General features: G+C 41.8%; 2 protein-coding genes across 3 annotated transcripts in view; one reads left to right on the forward strand and one right to left on the reverse strand.

Annotated features, from left to right (window-relative positions):
• The window catches only part of RAB8B (RAB8B, member RAS oncogene family), a 90,635-nt gene extending 75,941 nt beyond the window's left edge, over window positions 1-14,694 (reverse strand). The window contains exons 1-2 of one of the 2 annotated variants that reach the window (XM_032481001.1): window positions 14,122-14,694; window positions 10,019-10,195 (exon numbers count right to left, since the gene is read on the reverse strand). The gene's annotated coding sequence lies outside the window, so the exon portion shown is untranslated. The remainder of the gene's footprint in view (window positions 1-10,018; window positions 10,196-14,121) is intronic. The other variant, XM_032481002.1, reaches the window with a different exon arrangement.
• A 43-nt stretch (window positions 14,695-14,737) lies between these two features.
• RPS27L (ribosomal protein S27 like) lies at window positions 14,738-18,305 on the forward strand. Its single transcript, XM_006176438.3, has 4 exons — window positions 14,738-14,874; window positions 15,766-15,874; window positions 16,791-16,901; window positions 18,106-18,305. The coding sequence occupies exons 1-4, from the start codon at window positions 14,869-14,871 to the stop codon at window positions 18,132-18,134; spliced, it is 255 nt and encodes an 84-aa protein (XP_006176500.1). The 5' UTR covers window positions 14,738-14,868; the 3' UTR covers window positions 18,135-18,305.
• The last annotated feature ends 940 nt before the right edge of the window (window positions 18,306-19,245 follow it).

Raw genomic sequence — 19,245 nt, forward strand, 5'->3', positions numbered from 1 at the left:
GATTTCTGGTTACAGCATAATGTTTTAGTCATACATATACATACATGTATTTGTTTTCATATTTTTTCATTATAGTTACTATAAGATACTAAACAGAGTACCCTGTGTTATACAGAAGAAAATCTTAAAATCTATTTTATATATATTAGTTAATATTTGCAAATCTCGAACTCCCAATTTATCTCTTCCTACCCCCTTTCCCCCTGGTAACCGTGAGATTGTTTACCTATGTCTGCGAGTCTGTTTCTGTTTTGTAGATGAGATAATTAGTGTCCTCTCTTTTCTTTTTTCAGATTCCACATGAGTGATATCATATAGTATTTTCCTTTCTCTTTCTGGCTTACTTCACTTAGAATGACAATCTCCAGGTCCATCCATGTTACTGCAAATGGCATTATTTCATTCTTTGTTATGGCTGAGTAGTATTCATACACACACACACACACACACACACACACACATACACACATACATACATACCACAACTTTATCCAGTCATCTGTTGATGGACATTTAGGTTGCTTCCATGTCTTGGCTATTGTAAATAGTGCTGCTGTGAACATTGGGGTGCCTGTATCTTTTTGAACTAGAGTTCCCTCTGGATATATGCCCAGGAGTGGGATTGCTGTATCATATGGTAAGTTTATTTTTAGTTCTTTAAGGAATCTCCATACTGTTTTCCACAGTGGCTGCACCAAACTGCATTCCCACCAACAGCACAGGAGGGTTCCCTTTCCTCCACACCCTCTCCAGCATTTATCATTTGTGGACTTCTTAATGATTAGCCTTACATCTGGGTGCTACAAATTGCCATTCATGGGACCTTAGGAATGGAACTTAACCAGTGCTGAGCCTTAGTTTCCTTATCTGTAAGAGGAGGTAATAATACTACCTAACCCATAGAGAAGTTATAAAGATTAAATGAGATAGTCAATGTAAAGTGCTTAGCACAGTGCCTGGCACAGGACAAGTGCTGAGAGAGCATCATCGTCACGACCATGAGCACCATCAGCGACTGCAGGGGAAGGAGGCTTTGTCGTTCTCAGAGTCTAAGAGTATAGCCTTTAGATTTAATAACTTGTCCCACGGTCGCCTTCATGACACCTTATAAATCTGAAGCAGCAACCCATTAAAGCCAGAACCTCCAGATTTTCTGCTTCTAGTCCCTGATTTCAGATTTGATTCTTTAGATACCTACAGAAGTATGAGTAAGGTCATTTTCATTCAGACATAATGTGAGGACTGTTTAAAAAGGCGCTTTGCAAGTTACTCACTTATACATATGCCTCAGTCATTTTGTTGGTTGTGAGAAACATTGTTACGCAATGTAGATCCTGGCAAACAGGCTCAGTTCCAATGGCTTGGTACGTCTTCCTTTTAAATAATAGTTTCTCCCCTTAACATGTGGTCCCTAGATTTGATTATTCCACATGAAAGAAAAAAGTTTTTCTTGCAGACATTCATCACCATTTTGCTGAAGTTCATGAGGAAGACCTATTCAGTTAACAGACTATGTTTAGGTGTAATGTTCAATGTTTCAGGGAGAAGGCAGAGCTACAGTGAGGCAGTGGGAGGACTTAGAGACACTGGCTGCCTTGATGACAGTCTGGAGGGAGCAGGCACCTTACAGGTCTTCATTCAGCCTATGCCTCCTTTCCTAAGAGCTTCCTTACCTCCCCTTCCAGGGGGATGGGCCCCAAGAGTCACTACCATACCAAGGGCCCACCGTTGATTGGAGGAGACACTCCGGACTCAAGCAGAGACAGCCAGATTCTCTCCGCAGGGCGTCTGGAATTGGGACACAGGCCTTCTGGTCAGTCACTACTGGCCCTGGATTGAGGACAGCATATAAGGGAGGGGTGGGGTATGGCCGTTTTCACTACGTGCTCTGGGAGGCAGAAAAAAACTGGGATGTAGAGAAAGATGACTAAAAGCATCGGGGAGAAGTAGAGATGAGAAACCAGGTCGCCCCTGAGAAAAAACAGGAGGTGGCAAGAGAAAAGCTGTCTGCACTCCCAGGGGCCTCTTCAGGGCTTTGTTCTGACCCCCTGAGGCCCAGCTGCCCTTCCTGCCCTGGCCCACATCCCGTATACTATCCGTTTTAGCTCAGGCAAGCCTGAGCTGTATCTGTTACGTGAAACCCAAGGAACCTTGGCTAAGTGAGTGGGCTGGCACCGAGAGAGGCCAAGCCAGGCATTCTGGTTGCACAGGCAGGGTCGCCTGGGGATGCCCACCTGGGTGGTCCCATCACACTGGCCTGCCAAAACCAGCCATGCTCACAAGTCGTTTTTGCTGATAATAAAACTGAATAGAACAGATTCACAGTTATTCCGAAACAAATTTCTCCCTTAGTCACTTCCTGAAATGCTTTCTTGTGTAGTCGGAAACAGGTGGCATTAGAGATGGCACACCCAGAATTGTGTCCAGCCCTGAATGCTTCTGCGGGGGAATGCGTACCTGCAGCCGTCGTTGGTCGTGCATGTTGCAGAAAACAAAGCAAAGCAAACTGGATGGGCCCTAGTCTTTTCTAAGGAGCTGTCAGTCCCCGTGGCTGGGCGACTTGGCACTCATCCGTAGCTTTGGTTCTGCCCCAGATTCAGGGACAAATTGTGTCTCTAGCTGATGGCTTTAAGGAGCTCTGTTTCCGTAGTTCAGGGGACACAGTTAAGTTATTCTGCGACTTGTTCTGCTCTGATCAAATGCCCTGGTTCTGGCCTCTGGGCTTCCACCTTCAGCCTGGCACTGAGTCTCTGTTCTGATTCCGTGTTGCAGGACCTGAGTCCTTGATTCCCCGCCTCCATAACCTGACCAGGACCCTAGTCTCTTCAAAATCAGGACCCTAACTTGCTTACATCTATTTTCTCCAGGTATCATACCTGAAATGCAGGCCCAGCTGGGAGCTTGCTACCTGCCCCTTGTCCTGTCCGACCCCCACTGCCAGTCTGGGTCCCTCACACTGTTCTTCCCACCCTCTCCCCACCACTCCACCACCCCCACATGCTCACTACTTATTGGACACCTACCTTTCGCTACCTTCTGGATCCTTCTAACCCTGAATCTCTCTCCACTGTCAGGTTACCTGTTACTACTCTGAAGATCCACATGGCTCTGCAGCTCTGCCTGCCTGGAAGACCTCCTCCCACTGACTTCAGCTGGACCCCAACCACAAAGCCCAGCACCCAGCAGGGTGACAGGGTGCTGTGCTGTGCGGGAATGAGCATGGGCACCCTGAGCAGACCTGGGTTCAAATCCTCATTCCTCTACCTGTACCATTTTCTCAGTGCCCGTAGGACTTACAATTACTGTTGAAAGAGTTATATGAGATACTGTGCCTGGAAAAATTGCATGTTAAATAAAACGCAAAATTTAGTGTTTAATAAAATACATCTGTCTTTCCTTCCTGAACTTATATTTCCTAACAGCTTTGTTGAGATGCCATCCACATATCATTCAACCTACTGACTTAAAGGGGACATTTCAATGGTTTATAGTATATTCACTGGACTTAAGAGTTCTCAAAATGGAATTATACAATAAGGAATGTGAGGTTTAACAACAGCTCCAAAGACTTAGGATTTGAGTCAGCTATAAATTTATGTAAATAAATGGGATGATGCCATTGCCTTGTCAGAAAAGCTTATGTGATATTGGGCTGTATTGATACACATATGATGATCAGAACAAGATGACTAGTGGTTCCCTGTTATTCTGAGCTGGACATGTGTTCAGTCATTGGGCCTGTTTTAAGAACTATATGGGCAAATTGGAACACGTCAGAGAAACGTGAAGAAACGAGAAACTGTGAATACTGTTTGTAGGACCCTGTGATACTCACCCTGCAGAAGTAAACTCTAAGAGGAGATGAATCCCCATCCTCAGTTAACTCTGGGGCTGTCATTTGAAAATCAGTGACATGTATTTTCTATGTTCTTTTCCTAGGCTAGAACTTCAATAGGTGAATTTAAGTTAAAAGCGAACAGAGTTGTTTTTTGGTGGGTTTTTTTGGGGGGGTGGGGGAAGGTAATTAGGTCTATTATTTATTTTTAAGAGGAGGTACTGGGGGTTGAACCCAGGACCTCGTGCATGCCAAGCATGCACTCTACCGCTTGAGCTATACCCTCCCCACTAAAGCAAATAGATTTTGACACAATATAAGGAACAGTTAGAGCTGTCTAAAATTGCAATGGATTGTCCCTTCTTCACCTGAAATTCTACATTTAATACGTTACCTCTGTATTAGTAAATCAGAAAGTACTGCCTTACAGGGCTCTTATCCTGTTATGTGTCTGCTCAGGCAGACAAAGTGATCTAATAAGACATCTTCTTTACTCAATCACCCAGTTTGGGTTAGTCTAGCAGTCCAGTCTTCCTCCCGTTTTTAATTCCCACTCTCTGCTTTTGATCAGAGGAAGGAGAAAAGGAAGCCCCAATCATCAACATGGATATTTCATTAGCCGTTCTGATGACAATGGAAATATTCCTAAAATAAGACTTGGGCGTTACCTGATCGGGAGACTGTGCTCATCTCTTCCCCACTCGGGGTTAAGTGACTTCATCTTAGTACTTGAAACTGGCCGTGGTAGAGACAGTCACAGAAATTAGCAAACACTGCAGATGAGCAGCACAGCTCTCCTTCCAGCTCACCTACCAGTGCCCGGCTGCTTCAGAGCCGGCGCTGGTAACGACGACGACGGACCTTCTACTAGACTTTTGGACCATGTGTCTCCATAAAGAAATGTATCTATCGACAAGGTACTTAATTTCCATGTAAGGGCAATTTGGAATTTAAGTACTTGAGAATTTAATTAACTGGTTTCAGATGAGTGGAATATTCAAGGGGAAATACTTGGGGAAGACTAGACTCACTCTCAACTGCTTTCTAGACCACATCTCTTTTTTTCTTTAGGGAACTCCATAAGGATCATGGTCTATATGTTTAAAGAATCTATTAGGCACAGCTTCTGGTGGAGTGACCATGTGACAGACTAGGAAGACATGTCCAAGGCGAGAGCCCTCTGGAAAAGGAAACATGAAGCTCTCTGCTGGCCGGTGTTTGCCCCGCACAAACGGCTCCTTATGCCACCTATTGGATTTTGAAAGAACAGTCTCTCAGCTTTCAAATCAAACATTAAGGCTCCCATAAGTAGTTTCTGCAGTTAGAATATATTCATAATCTTCCTTAAGGCAGAACTATTGTAAAAGCTTTGCATTTTACAAGTCCTTAGGAGGGAAACCACCATCAGCCCAAGGTTCCCCAAGCCCACCGATTTCTCTATCATCAACAAGCTCTAGGAATTACAGTTGGCATTTATTGAGCACTTGCAGTATACTATGTACTTCACAAATATCTCATTTTATCTTCACATACCTTGATGAAATAAGCATAAATAGTTTCACTTCACAGACAGGGAAACAACTTAAAATGGTTAAGCAGCTAATAGAGTTCAAAAGTGTCTGGGCTCCTAAGAAACAGGGTTTGCATTGCCTGCTGCTTTGTATATAGCAGACATTCCATAAATAGTTGAATCAGTTTTTTAATGTGAATAAATAGAACACCATTCTTAATATTTTGAGCCCTTTGACCTATTAGCCTTTTAAGCGGCTTTTATCTAATGGAAAAACAGAATGATTTTTATTTATTTTGCTTCTACGCACATTCCAGGGGAAGAGCTCACTACAGTATCTCATTAACCCTACAATGACATAGAATTATCTCCCCAATTTTAGAAGCAAGCTAATGGAAGCTTGGCCAGAATTCAGTTGTCCTTTGATGTTTTCATCACACCAAGTTAAGGCAGTGGAAGACCAAAGGCATGAATGAAGAACCTAGTAAGCCACACACATACAGTCAGTCAATCTTTGACACAGGCAAGAATATGCAGTGGAGAAAAGACAGTCTCTTCAGCAAGTGGTGTTGGGAAAGCTGGGCAGCAGCAAGGAAATCAATGAAGTTAGAGCGCTTTCTCACACCACATGCAAAAACAAACTGAAAATGACTTAAAGACTTAAATATAAGACAGGACACCACAAAACTCCTAGAAGAAAACATAGGCAAAACAGTCTCTGATATAAATTGCAGCAATGTTTTCCTAGGTCAGTCTCCCAAGGCAATAGAAATAAAAGCAAAAATAAATAAATGGGAACTCATCAAACTTACAAACTTTTGAACAGCAAAGGAAACCATAAACAAAACAAAAAGATAACCAATGGAATGTCAGAAAATATTTGCAAATGATGCAATCAACAAGGGATTAATTTCTAGAATATACAAACAGTTCATACAACTCACTAACAAATAACCCCAAACAACCCAATCAAAAACTGGGCAGAAGACCTAAATAGACATTTCTCTAAAGAAGACACACAGATGGCCAATAGGTACATGAAAAGATACTCAACATCACTAATTATCAGAGAAACGCAAATCCAAACTACAATGAGGTGTCACCTCACATCAGTCAGCGTGGCCATCATTAAAAAGTCCACAAACAATAAATGCTGGAGAGGGTGTGGAGAAAAGGGAATCCTCTTATACTGTTAGTGGGAATGTAATTTGGTGCAGTCATTATGAAAAACAGTATGGAGGTTCTTTTAAAAACTGAAAATAGAGTTACCATGTGATCCAGCAATCCCACTCCTGGGCATATATCCAGAGAACACTAATTTAAAAAGATACATGCACCCCGATGTTCACACAGCACTATTTACAATAGCCAAGACATGGGAGCAACCTAAATGTCCATTGACAGATAACTAGATAAAGAAGATGTGGTGTACATATACAATGGAATACTACTCAGCCATAAAAAAGAATAAAATAATACCATTTGCAACAACATGTGTGGACCTATAGATTATCATACTAAATGAAGTAAGTCATACAGAGGAAGACAAATATCATATGATGTCACTTACATGTGGAATCTAAAAAACGATACAAATGAATTTATTTACAAAACAGAAAGAGACTGATATATAGAAAAAATTATGGTTACTGAAGGGGACAGGGATGGGGAAGGGATATATTAAGAGTCTGGGATTTGCAGATACACACTCCTATACATAAAATAGATAAACAACAAGGTCCTACTGTATAGCATAGGGGACTATGTTCAATACCTTATAATAACGTATAATGAAAAAATATGAAAAAGATATATATATATATATAAAACTGAATCACTTTGCTGTACACCCAAAACTAACACAACATTGTAAATTAACTATAATTTTTTAAAAAGGCAAGGGCATGGGGGGAGTGAGAAGAACCTAGTAAAGTTGTGACCAGAGAAAAGGGTTCCAGATAAATCAAAAGTGGAACAGTCAGTCCTCAGAGAATGACCATCAAACCAGTTCTGTTACGTAGGGCACTCAATGGACATATTCCTCTGCTTATTCAGCACTGTCCTGAGCACGTGGGAGATGAGACCCAGTACCGATTTGGAGAAGCCTATGGACTTCTCGGGAAGAGAAGACACAGACCCAAGGAAAGCGAATTTGCAGTACAACAGCATAAAAAGACACAGCACACAAGGCAGCAGTGGTTACTGAGAAATGACTAATGGAGGCAATGAATGCTGCAGGAGCTGAGAAAGGGGAGCGATTACATTTGCTTACGTTGATGCTGACCTCAGCATCTTCACAAAGTATCTCTACTACGAGCTGTGGGAAGACAATGAAGTTTGAGAGAGTACCTGGATTCCGAGTAGCTCACTGTCTTCCCTGGAGACTCGGGTTGATCAGGAGAGGGTTTGCAGGAAGCAAAGCAGAGGGAGGAGAAGACCAGAGACCTGAGCACCAGGGCCGGCAAGGCAGTGCTGAGACAGCTCGCCTGGCTACTGAGCCTGGGTATTCTGAATTAATAAATGATTTTTCTCTCTCTGTTATTTACTCCTTTCTACCTTTAAGCAAGAGTAGCCTGGAGTTCTTTCTGGGCTTTGCTTCTGAAAATGTTAAGCCCTCCAGAGAACACAGAGCAGTAGTTTTCAAACTTGGCTCCTCATGGAAAAACCTGGGCAGTTTTTAAGACACTGCCACCTAGATCTCACCCCCAAATACTCTCATTTAATTGACCTAGGACACACCTTTGGTGATTCCAATATGCATTCAGTTTGAATATCATTGACTTAAAGGGTTCCTAGACATGGCAAGAGGGAATGAGATTTGCCGAATGAACAAAATATCTTGGAGAAGCAGGGGAAGTGGGGAGCTTCCCTGCTCCAATCTGGAGAAACAGCCTTCATTTGTTACCCTGGAATGGTAAGAATCTGGGTTCTGGCTTCCTGACAGCCCCACCAGGGAGTTAGGAAGACTCCGGAGAGAATGGCAGTGTGGTGTATCTAGACCAGTGCTTTTCACACTGGGATACACACACAAATCATCAGGGGATCTTGTTAAAATGTAGATTCTGACTCAGTAGGTCTGGGTGGGGCCTGAGAGTCTGTATTTCCAAAAAATTCCCAGTGATCCCAATGCTGCTGGTCCACAAAGTGGAAAGATCTGCATGGCCAGGACTCCATGCCATCTCCCTTAAGATTCCCATGTCCATCTCAAGCACAGAATGGGAGGAGTCACGCCCTGTCACACCTGAAGAGCTGCACAGACAGGGACAGTGGACATCCATGCAGTGACCTGGTTAGATTGATGACTGAGAAGCAGATGGCCCCCATCGGAAAAGCCTTCTAGGCTGAAAGGGAGCTTATCCCGGCAGGGATCCTGGCAGATCACAGATGACCCACTCAAAAGAAGCCCAACCCAACTAGAAACGAGACGGCAAGAGAAGCCAGCCGAGACAGCCCATCAAAGTCAGCCTCCTGGGCACAGAGCAGGATGAAGGATGGAGATCCGGTGGGGGACACATAAAAAAACCTGGCACAATCCCCAAGAATGAGGTGAAATGTTCTGCCAGGCCAGCTATCTCAATGTGTTTGGGCTGCTATAACAAAATATTATAGACTGGGTGGCTTAAAAAAATAGATGTTTATTTCTTAACAGTTCTGGAGGCTGGGAAGTCTAAGGTCAAGGCATCAGCGAGCAGATTGGTGTCTGGTGAGAGCCTGCTTCCTGGCTTACAGGTGGCATCCTTCTCACTGTGTCCTTATGTGACAGAAGGAGTGAGGGAGCTCTCTGAGAACTGTTTTTTAATGGCACTAATTCTGTAACTGAGCAGGACCCTATGGGGCCTTCCAGGACAGACCCCCACCCCTCAACCATGTCCTCTGCATGCCTCTTGTTTGTAGAAAATTGGTATTTCCCAGGCCTCTCCTGAGTCAGAAAAGCCTGGCTCGAGAATTAATGATTGAAAGGATGTGAACATGTAATGACAACAATAGCAGTTGGGCCAGGAGAGAACTGGTAAGAATTTAAACAGTAAATCAGCCACATGGCAGTCACAGAATCTTTAGTTCCTCCCTGAAGTACTTAGATAACAGTATCTGATGCACATTTCCTGAGTTGTTTTAAAGGTGTTGAAACCCTCACCTAATAGAAGAAGTTGACTACTTGGTGACCATGAGCGCAGAGCCCCCAGACCTACTGGAGCCTAAGGATTGACAACGTTAACCCTCTAACACCACCCCTTCACCTCACCATCAACCACAATTCTCTGGTTAACATACCCTCTGACTCCCCTCCCTCTCTGCCTTTAAAAAGGCTTCCCTGAAGCCAATGGAGGAGTCTGGATCTATTGAGCAGGAGCCACCTGTCCTCCTTGCTCGGCCCTGCGATAAACCTTTCTCTGCTCCCAATTCCAACGTTTCGGTTTGTTTGGTCTCATCTCACTGTGGGTCGGGCACACGAACTTGGGTTCAGCAACAATTCCAACGTGAGAGCTGCATCCTAATGACCTAACAGCCTCCCACAGACCCGGCCCTGCAAGGCCATCACGTTAGGGGTTAGGGTTCAATATATGAGTTTTGGGCTAGAGTACCAGCTCAATGGGGGCTCAGCCACAGTCAAAAATTAAGTTGGTATGAAAAATAAACAAAAAGACACCAGAGTTTGCATCTGAGACCCTTACCCCTCATAGATGGGAGCATCCTCATAAATGGTGGATGGACTGCAACCCCAACAGTGGAGCTTTGGAGACAACGGCTGTGACCCTGTTGGAGAACTGGTGTGCAGAGAAGAGGTGGATTTCAGAAGTTGCTGCTGATTTCAGGAATGTGTTGAGAATAAGCCACACATGCTTTGAAACCTGCCAACAGGTGGACAGTAGAAGGAGGAGAAAAAGAATGCAACCTTGTTATAGTTTGCTGATGACGTGGATTTCTCTGAGCTTCTCAGAAAAGTACGTGGAAAGGCAAAGGGATGAAAAGTGAGCTTGAGAGCCCTACCTCACACCTTGCATTTCTTAAAATTAAGACTAAACTAAACCTCTGACCATCTTCCTGGGGAAAAAAAAAAAAAGCACAGGCCTGAGGAGCTCCAAGCCAGGGGAAAGTGGGGATCTGATCTATTTAGAACAGTCTTGGCCGGCTTGAAATTTAGCACCAGTGGGTTCCTGGCTTAATGTGAACACCTGTGAGTTTCCCAGCCTCTGCAGTTTGACAGAAGGAAGGGAGTGGAGGTGGTGGTGCAGTGGAGGTGAAGGCAGCCGTGTGCTGGATGGGAGGCTTCAGCAGCATCTTCTCAGACCCGGCCAGACAGAACAGCTGGAAAGTTCGAAGGCAGCACACAGAACCCCAAGTGGCACTTCCTAGGTTCTCTGGGAAGCCAGGCGGGAGCTCCTTGCAGGGGACCCCTGCAAGCAGGCTGCCAAGGCAGAGGGACTCTGGGTCCCCGGGCACCTGCCTGCGTGTCCCCTTTTCTGCCATCAGTGCAAGGGCCTGGGGACATGTTAGGAGAAACTTAGCTTTGAAGGAGGAGGCGGGATTATAAATAGAGCCAGGTCTATGAAGACCTTGAGTTTTATTTCTCACGCTATCACAGTGTCTCAGAAGTTGAAGGGTTTTGACATTGTGCTAGGCATTGGCTAAGGAACTGAAGCAATAACTAGGCCTGATCATTAGAAATTGCTCTGAGACATACTACACATCCAGTGCCAAAATAAATTCCAGGTTAATTAAAAAGTTAAAGATGGGGGTGGGGGTGTAGAGCTCAGCAGCAGAGATCATGCTTAGCATGCATGAGCATGCACGAAGTCCTGGGTTCAACCCCCTATATCTCCAATAAAAAAAAAAATAAAATAAAAATAAAGATAAACTTTTCAAAAAGTTAAAGATTAAATATTACAACAAAAGAATTAGAAGAAAGCATGGGCAAATATTTAATTAAACCTAAAGTGGCCAAGGTCTGTCTGAACACAATAGCAAAATGGAAACATTTATAGGTTTGAAATATATACATATATCTATTTATATTATATGAAATTTAAAATTCCGGTGTGATTAAAAAAAATCTCCAAGAAACGAAATTAATAGAAAAAAATTAATAGGAAACAAACTGGGAAAAATATATGCAGCATCTACAATCAATGGTTAATATCCTTCATATGGAAGGATACATAAAGAACAAACAGATGATCATTTCAAAAGAACTTCTAACGGCCAATAAGCACATGAAAAATAATGAAAACAAGAGTGAAATATGACAAAAAATTTTAAGATGGTTAACTTTATGTGTGGTTTTTTGTTTTTTTATTACAATTTAAAAATGTAGCAGGGGAGGGTATAGCCCAGTGGTAGAGTGTGTCCTTAGCATGCACGAGGTCCTGGGTTCAATCAAAAAATAAAATAAAATAAATAAACCTAATTACCTACCTCCCCAAAATAAAAACACTTTAAAAAATGGAGGGAAAGGATATAAATTATGTGCAAAGAGTTGAGATCTTGAGTAGAAAGAAGAGATGGAAGAGTTTATAGGATAATGAATTTTCTTTAATAATCATTCTTATCATCCCTGCCAGTATTTGGAGACTTTCCAGAGAGTAGTTCCCAGACTCTAGTACATGGTGAAGTTTTTCTTACTAGTCTATGGGGAAGTGAGAAGATGGCATAGTTTCCAAAAATTAAATATTTTCAATGTTTAAATAAATGCTGAGGGTAGTCTCTCACATTTCTTTGTTGTTTTGTGGGTTTTTGTTGTTGTTGTTGTTGTTTTGGTTTTTGGGGGGTTTTTTGCAATCAGTGGTGACAGTGTAAGATAATTTTGCTAGAAAGAGAATGTATCTCTAAATGTCTTCATTAGGCACTCGAGATCTGACAACACAATGTTGTCCTTAAAATTAGGGGAAGGCAATGACAGCTCCAGACATTTGCAAGCGACTGCTCTCAACTTTCATGGCTGACTTACAACAGAGTTTCATTTACCATTTCATAACATACAGTATTATGACAAAATACCATTTACTTCTTTTGGATGGACTGAGACAGGAAAAATCCAGTACTGTCAAGGATGCCAAGAAAGGAGTATTCTCAAACATTTGCATACAGATTGTAAATTAGTCTGACTTTTCTGGAGGGTAATTTGGCTGTTTATATTATAAACCTTAAAATGTGCATAACTTTGACTTAGCAATTCCTCCCTTAGGAAACTTAGTCCTAAAGAAATAATCAGGGTGGTACACAAAGACTTATCTACAGTGTCACTTTAATAGTGAAAAATTGGGGGGATGGAGTGTTAAGATTTGACAGAGTTGGGTGGTGGGTAGAGGGGGTCTTCATTATTGTATTAGTTTTCTATTGTTGCTGTAACAAATTACCAAAAAGTCAGTAGCTTAAAACAACATAAATTTACTTGCAACAACATGGATGGAACTTGAGCACATTATGCTAAGTGAGATAAGCCAGACAGAGAAAGACAAGTACTGTATATTGTCACTTATATGTGAAATCTAAAATAATCAAAAATGTAAAAAAAAAAAAAAAAAAAACCCAAAACAGAGAGTAAAATGGTGGTTACCAGGGAACTGGGGTGAAGAGGGGAAGACTGATGGTGTTAAAGGGTACAAACTTGTAATGAGCACTAAAATTGCCACTGAGCTTTATGCTCAGTTTACTGAACATAGACAATAATATTATACTCTAAGAATGTAGTGTGATAACTACCCTCACAATGGCAACCATATGACAATGTATAAATGTATCAAAGTAACACATGCACACCTTAAATTTCTACAATATTACATGTCAAATGTATCCAATAAAAATAAATACAACAACACAAATTTGTTATCTTACTGTGTCTGTCTGAGGTCTCACTGGGCTAAAATTGAGGCAGGGCTATGTCCTTCTGGAGGCTCCAGGGGAAGAGTCCCGTATCTCTGCCTTTTCAAGCTTCTAGTCTACCCACAGTCCTTGATTCACTCCCTTTTCCATCTTTAAAGCCAGCAATGTGGTATCTCTCAGATACTTTCATCACCACATCTCTTTCTCTTCCTCTTCCACTTTTAAGGATGTTTGTTATTATACTGGGTCTACACAGATAATCCAGGATAATTTTCCTAGTTTAAACCCAGCTAATTAGCAACCTACTTCCACTTGTCCTATAACTTACAGGTCCTGGGGAATAAGACATTGAAGTTTTAGGGGGTCATGATTCTGCATACACAGTTGTATTATTCCATATCCTTATCTGTCTGAAAATATTTAGTAATATTTTATATGTCAAGTATTTAAAAATCCAGCCCTAACGTCCAATTTAGTGTATGGATGAAATGAGGATATGTATTCACAGGATGAATGCTATGTGTGGGCCTACAGTCATAATGTTAAGAGAATATATAGTAACATGGAGTCCTGTTCATTACACAGTGAGGGAAGGGACCAAGCCTATAACAGAATATGCACAAGAAGATACCATTTATGTAAAACCAAAACCCGAAACAAATCTATATGCCAATGAATAAAAAAATGTTTGGAAGGATACAGGTCAAAATGTTAACAATGTTTATCTCTGGACAGTGATTTCAATTTTCTTCTATTTTTCTGCATTTTCCAAAATGTGTTTAATACATGTATTATTTTTTCGAAGAGAAATAAAAGTTGATTGAGAATGTGTACCTAGGACATTTTTCTGGTCGTCTCTCTGGTTTCTTAGCTTTTGACCACTCACTCACACCCAGTCCACAGGACTGCCCTCCTCATCAAAAATGTTTCAAGTCTGGCTATCGGTGACACTCACCGTTTCTTCAGGCCCGAGTTGTCCGCTCTGGAAAGTATGATCCTCGGAGGACAGGAAAGAGCCACATGGTGAACTAAGCTTGGCAATGAATCGGTGCTTCTTGAAAACTTTTTCAGGGCCAAGCAAACCCAAGGCAACAGCTGCACCCCGCAAAGAACTTAATAACCGGTACCTTGGAAGCTGGGTGCGCAAGTGTACGAGCCTCTTTAACAAGCTCGCTGGCATGTGTTAATGGTTTTAATTAGTAATATTGCTTTTAATACACAAAAGAACAGAACAGAGGCATCGCCCGTGTGCCCTCCCGCAGGGCGGTCCGAGAGCGGGGGGCCTGGCGGGGAGGCCGTGGAAGAGCGACCCAGCGTGCCCACCCGGGTCCTCCTATGCACCCGTGCCGGCCCTCCTGGAGCCCAAGGAGGCTTCCCAGCCGTGCACACACCGCCTGAGCCTGGCCCCGGGCACCACTGGCCCAGGGCCGAGCCCTGAGGACGGCGGCCCTAGCCCAGGAGCCCCATATGTTCGCGAGCTTTGACCTCGGATGGGCGCGCCGCTCCGCGCTCCCTTCGCCGGGCCGGAGCCCGCCCCACCACTGAGAGGAGCGCCTAGAGTGGACCGGACCGCCGCGCCCGTCGCTCCGCTCCTGCCAGCCTCCTCTATCCCGGAAGTTGACGCTACGAGCCCGATCGCGTGCTGTTCGCTAGGGGTGTCGCCTTAGCGATCTGGACGGGCTGGGCAGGCGAAACGGTCGACATGCCTGTGAGTTGTTTACTTTCGGGCTCCGCGTTTGTTTCGGACTTCTCTGCCGGCCGAGGCGTCCCGGGGGCGGTTAGCCTGAGGGCCCCGCGGGCTCTCAGCCGGAGGCGGCTCGGCGACTCGGATCGCGCGGCTCTTCCGCGCGTGGCGGACTTGCCGGGACTTGCCCGGGCAGCGCGCGTGTCGGGCCCTGCCTGGGCGGGGAGCGGGGAGGACCGCGGCCGTCCTGGGCTGCGGGCTGGAGTCGCGGCTGGGAGCGGGCAGCTCCCCGCGCAACTTACTCCGTCCGCCCTCTAGAGTCTCGGTGGGCACCGCGGGGCTGTGATCGTTCAAGTCTTCTTGCTCTGCTCTCGCTTCGTGGTTCTTGCCCCCTCTGCCTTCTCGGAAGCGATTTCCTGCTTGTTTCCTTTTTAAAAACTGTCTTCGCAGTTGCCATCGGTATTAACTCTATCAAGGACGGTTACGCGTCAGCCGCTCAGAGTTCCTGTCAGATCAGATGTTGAACCCCGGGGGCAGAAATCACTTCGGTGTCGGCAGTCTCCGCGTCTGCCTCGGCAATTTCTACTCCCAGCGGGCCCAGGGTCGGGATCACGGTCTTACTTGGCACCTCACTGGAGGTGATACTCACTGGAGACTGATATTTGGTTAAGTAAAGAACGAGGCTAATCCTACCATATGTCTCCTGGGCATCGTAGAGTCCCTTTACCAGGACTTGGAGAACGCAAGCATTATAAAAAGTACTTATGAAAGTTAGCAGGCTTTAAAAAATAAACATCCAAGGGTTACCTCTGCTATGGCTGTTATCCCTGTTTTTGTATATATATTTCACATATGGTTAAATCTGCCAGAGTTGCGGTTTCCTTCTAGTAGTAATAATATGCTTTTTTTATTCAGTTGGCTAGAGATTTACTGCATCCTTCCTTGGAAGAGGAAAAGAAAAAACATAAAAAGAAACGACTGGTTCAAAGTCCAAATTCTTACTTTATGGATGTAAAATGTCCAGGTAAAATTTCAAACCTTAATTCCTTTTCTAAGGAAAATTTCTACAAGGATTGCTAATAATATTTTGTGTATGTTTAGATATAGGACCCTCTGTTGAGTAGAATGGGATTACGGAATTGGAATGTCATAAGGGTTATTTCCATAATAAACCACTGTAGAAACATTTAGGTGGGGGCGTATGTGAAGAGAGGACTCCAAAGGGAATATGACTTTTAATTCTTTAAGTCTTTAGCTGTTCAGATGAGTTTTCTTTTTTGTAATGCAACGAAAGTATGTTGATTCTTCAGTGTAAAGCTATTGGGCCCCAATATGGTGACCATTAGCCATATGTGGCTACGGAGCACCTGAAATGTGGCTAGTCAAAATACTCTTTTTCTTTTTTTTTTCCTTGAGGTATAATTGACATAAAACACTATGTTAATTTCAGGCATACCACTTCATGATTCCATATTTGTATATATTGGGAAATGATCAGCACAGTAAGTCTAGTTAATATGCACCATACATAGTTACAAATTTTTTTTCTTATTGATAAGAACTTTTAAGATATACTCTCTTAATTTCCAAGTATTCAATACAGTATTATTGTATTATTAACTGTAGCCACTATGCTGTATCTTTAAGTGTAAAATATACACTGGATTTTGAAGATGTAGCATGGCAAAAAGAAGCTTTGATTATATGTTGAAGTGATAACATTTGGAAATACTGAGTTCAACAGAATATATTATTAATTTCACTTTTGAAAAAAACTTATTTTTAATGTGGTTACTAGAAGAGTTTAAGTTACATATGTGGCTTGCTACTGCATAGCACTAAAATTCCTAATCTTTTACAAGGTCTTAACTAGAAATATGTTGAACAGGTGCTGTGCTTTCTTCTGCTTTTCACTTTTAACGCTGCCTTTTTTTTTTCAGGTTGCTACAAGATTACCACAGTTTTCAGCCATGCTCAGACAGTGGTGCTTTGTGTAGGTTGTTCAACGGTGCTGTGCCAGCCAACAGGAGGAAAGGCCAGACTCACAGAAGGTATATCATTGGCATTTCTAACCCAGTGATGAGATTTTATGATTTTAAAGTTTCTCTCTTTACTAAAAACCAGTTGAAAAGAAATCTTAAATTCATAATTACCAAAATAATTTTTATCTTTCGTTGCGTGCTCTTTTAGTAAAGAGTGCCCTGTTCAACTGGATAATTTTTCTTAGTTTAGAACACTTAATTCTGTTGTATTTAGTCAGTTTGCTTAACTTGGAGTATTAGACATAAATCAGAATGGAGAAAAAGAGTAACTACATACACGTAGATTTCTAAAAACATAGAATTTTAAAATTTCTCCTGTAAATTGATTCCATGTGTGTTTGGTGCATATGATTTCGTACATATGATAAAAGACAGTTTTTATCATTGCTAGCTAAACAACAGATAACTGTAATTAAAATGTCAGTGGTTTGATTTCTATGAGCAGCTACTTATGGTTAATATAATCTAATTTTAATTCACTTTTATGCAGTAAGAAAAATAATAATTATGTATATAATTTTCCATAGTAGTAATACTTATAAATTTATAATTCCATAATGATATTTGAAATTTGCTTGTGATATTTGGGGGAGCTGTGAATTCCATGTTATTCTTACTGGAGGAAGTTGTAAGTGGATTGGCAACAAATCCAAGATCTGTTTAGTGTGACCTGGTGAGATCTGTGAAGTCAGCATGCAATATTTAAATACAGTATTATTCTTAAAATTGTGCTTGCAAGATTTCCAAAACCTTTATATCATGCCATGATCTTAGAATTTTGTGCCCATACACTGGTAGATGAATAAAAGGCTGCATCAGTATTAGAGTTTTCACCATAGATCTGAAATTAACTCTTATCAAAATTGCTTTCTTAGAAAAGTAATTCAGAATAGTTCCTAAAAATTAAGTTTGTATCCTCTGACAGTTTGCATTAAAGTTTTAACCGTTGAATTCTGGCTCATGGTCTTAAATAAATTCCATTATAACATATGAGAAACAGGAGTGACAGTTATAGTCACATCAGAGTAAATTCAAATATAAGATTTCTTTTAGCAAATTTCTGGTATAAAAGAATAAGTAACCTGCATGTGAATATTAATCTAATTTTTCTAAAAGTTAAGTTTTTTACTCAAAAAGTACCTTTTGTCATTAAAACTCTATGCTAAAGATAGAACAGACTTTCACTTAGTGTGCTTTTGTGATTCCTTTGCAGGGTGTTCATTTAGAAGAAAGCAGCACTAATGGCCCACACAGCGTCCTGAGTTTGTGTGGTATCCCAGAAGCCTTATCAGTTCAGCAATTCTGGTTAACCTACCAAGATAATGTAATTTTGTTTAATTTTGTAACATATACAGCAACGCTCTCCTATTTTGGTGTCAGTTTTTCAATAAAGTTTTGATTATGGGCAAATTACCCTTTTTCTTTTTTTCAATTATGTGTGAATATGCTATACATTTATATATACTGTGTATGTGAATTTGGTCTAAACATTTTTTAAAAAGACCATTCTGATTAGTTTGTGTCTCATTTCAGGAGTAAAAACCCTTAAATACTTGACTTTCAGCCCTCTTCAAAATTGCGGTGAAGAGGCTAAATAATTAAAAATGGAAATAAGTTCATTATTAATTCTAAATATAGTTTTGGTATGGTAACTAAGGAAGCATTTATGGAAGTACATATTTAATGCAATAACAATCACACCATGATGCCTTGGATCTAATGTACGTGTAACATACTGCATAATTTATTATAATAACTGTAGCTGGGGGGCTCAGTTAGTTATAGGAAACTCTTTTTAGGGTAGAAAATTTGAGAGGAGGAATCAAAAGTAGCGTGATTTATCCCAGTATGTCCTAGCAGGGGACAGAAGACAGTATTGAAGTCTCTGGTCCACACAGGTGAGCACTCCTGATTACAAAGTATGTGGAGTGGCTCTGTTGTCACTTTTTTTTAAGGTTTATGAAGTGACCCTGGGGAATTAAGTAGCGTATGTCTTTCTTTCCCTCTCTAGCCCCTACATGACTGCTCATTAGACTGGGAAGATAACTGCTTCTATTTTACCTTTTACCTTTAAGGCAGGCACTTACGGCAGGCATTTCCTATCAAGAGATGTTCCTATACATACACCCCCAATCTGAGAGACTGGTCCTTTAACATATTGATTCATACATCAAAGGAAGTAGTTAGGTTCTAGCAACTTTAGGAGCCATTTGAAAAAAATAATACATGTAAATTAAAAGCAAAAGTGATCATTTTTAATCTCATTCTTAAATGACCTACTAATGGAATGAATGTGACTTTTGGGCACTGCAGTTTCTCAAAATTGGGATAAGACTGGACACTGCCATTCTCA

Source organism: Camelus ferus, chromosome 6, assembly GCF_009834535.1.
Source record: "Camelus ferus isolate YT-003-E chromosome 6, BCGSAC_Cfer_1.0, whole genome shotgun sequence".
Classification (NCBI taxonomy): Eukaryota; Metazoa; Chordata; class Mammalia; order Artiodactyla; family Camelidae; genus Camelus; species Camelus ferus.

Coding starts and splice junctions, on each gene's coding strand:
- RPS27L (XM_006176438.3), top strand. Junction 15,875..16,790: donor TATGGATGTAAAATGTCCAG/GTAAAATTTCAA, acceptor TTTTTTTTTCAG/GTTGCTACAAGATTACCACA. Junction 16,902..18,105: donor AAAGGCCAGACTCACAGAAG/GTATATCATTGG, acceptor ATTCCTTTGCAG/GGTGTTCATTTAGAAGAAAG.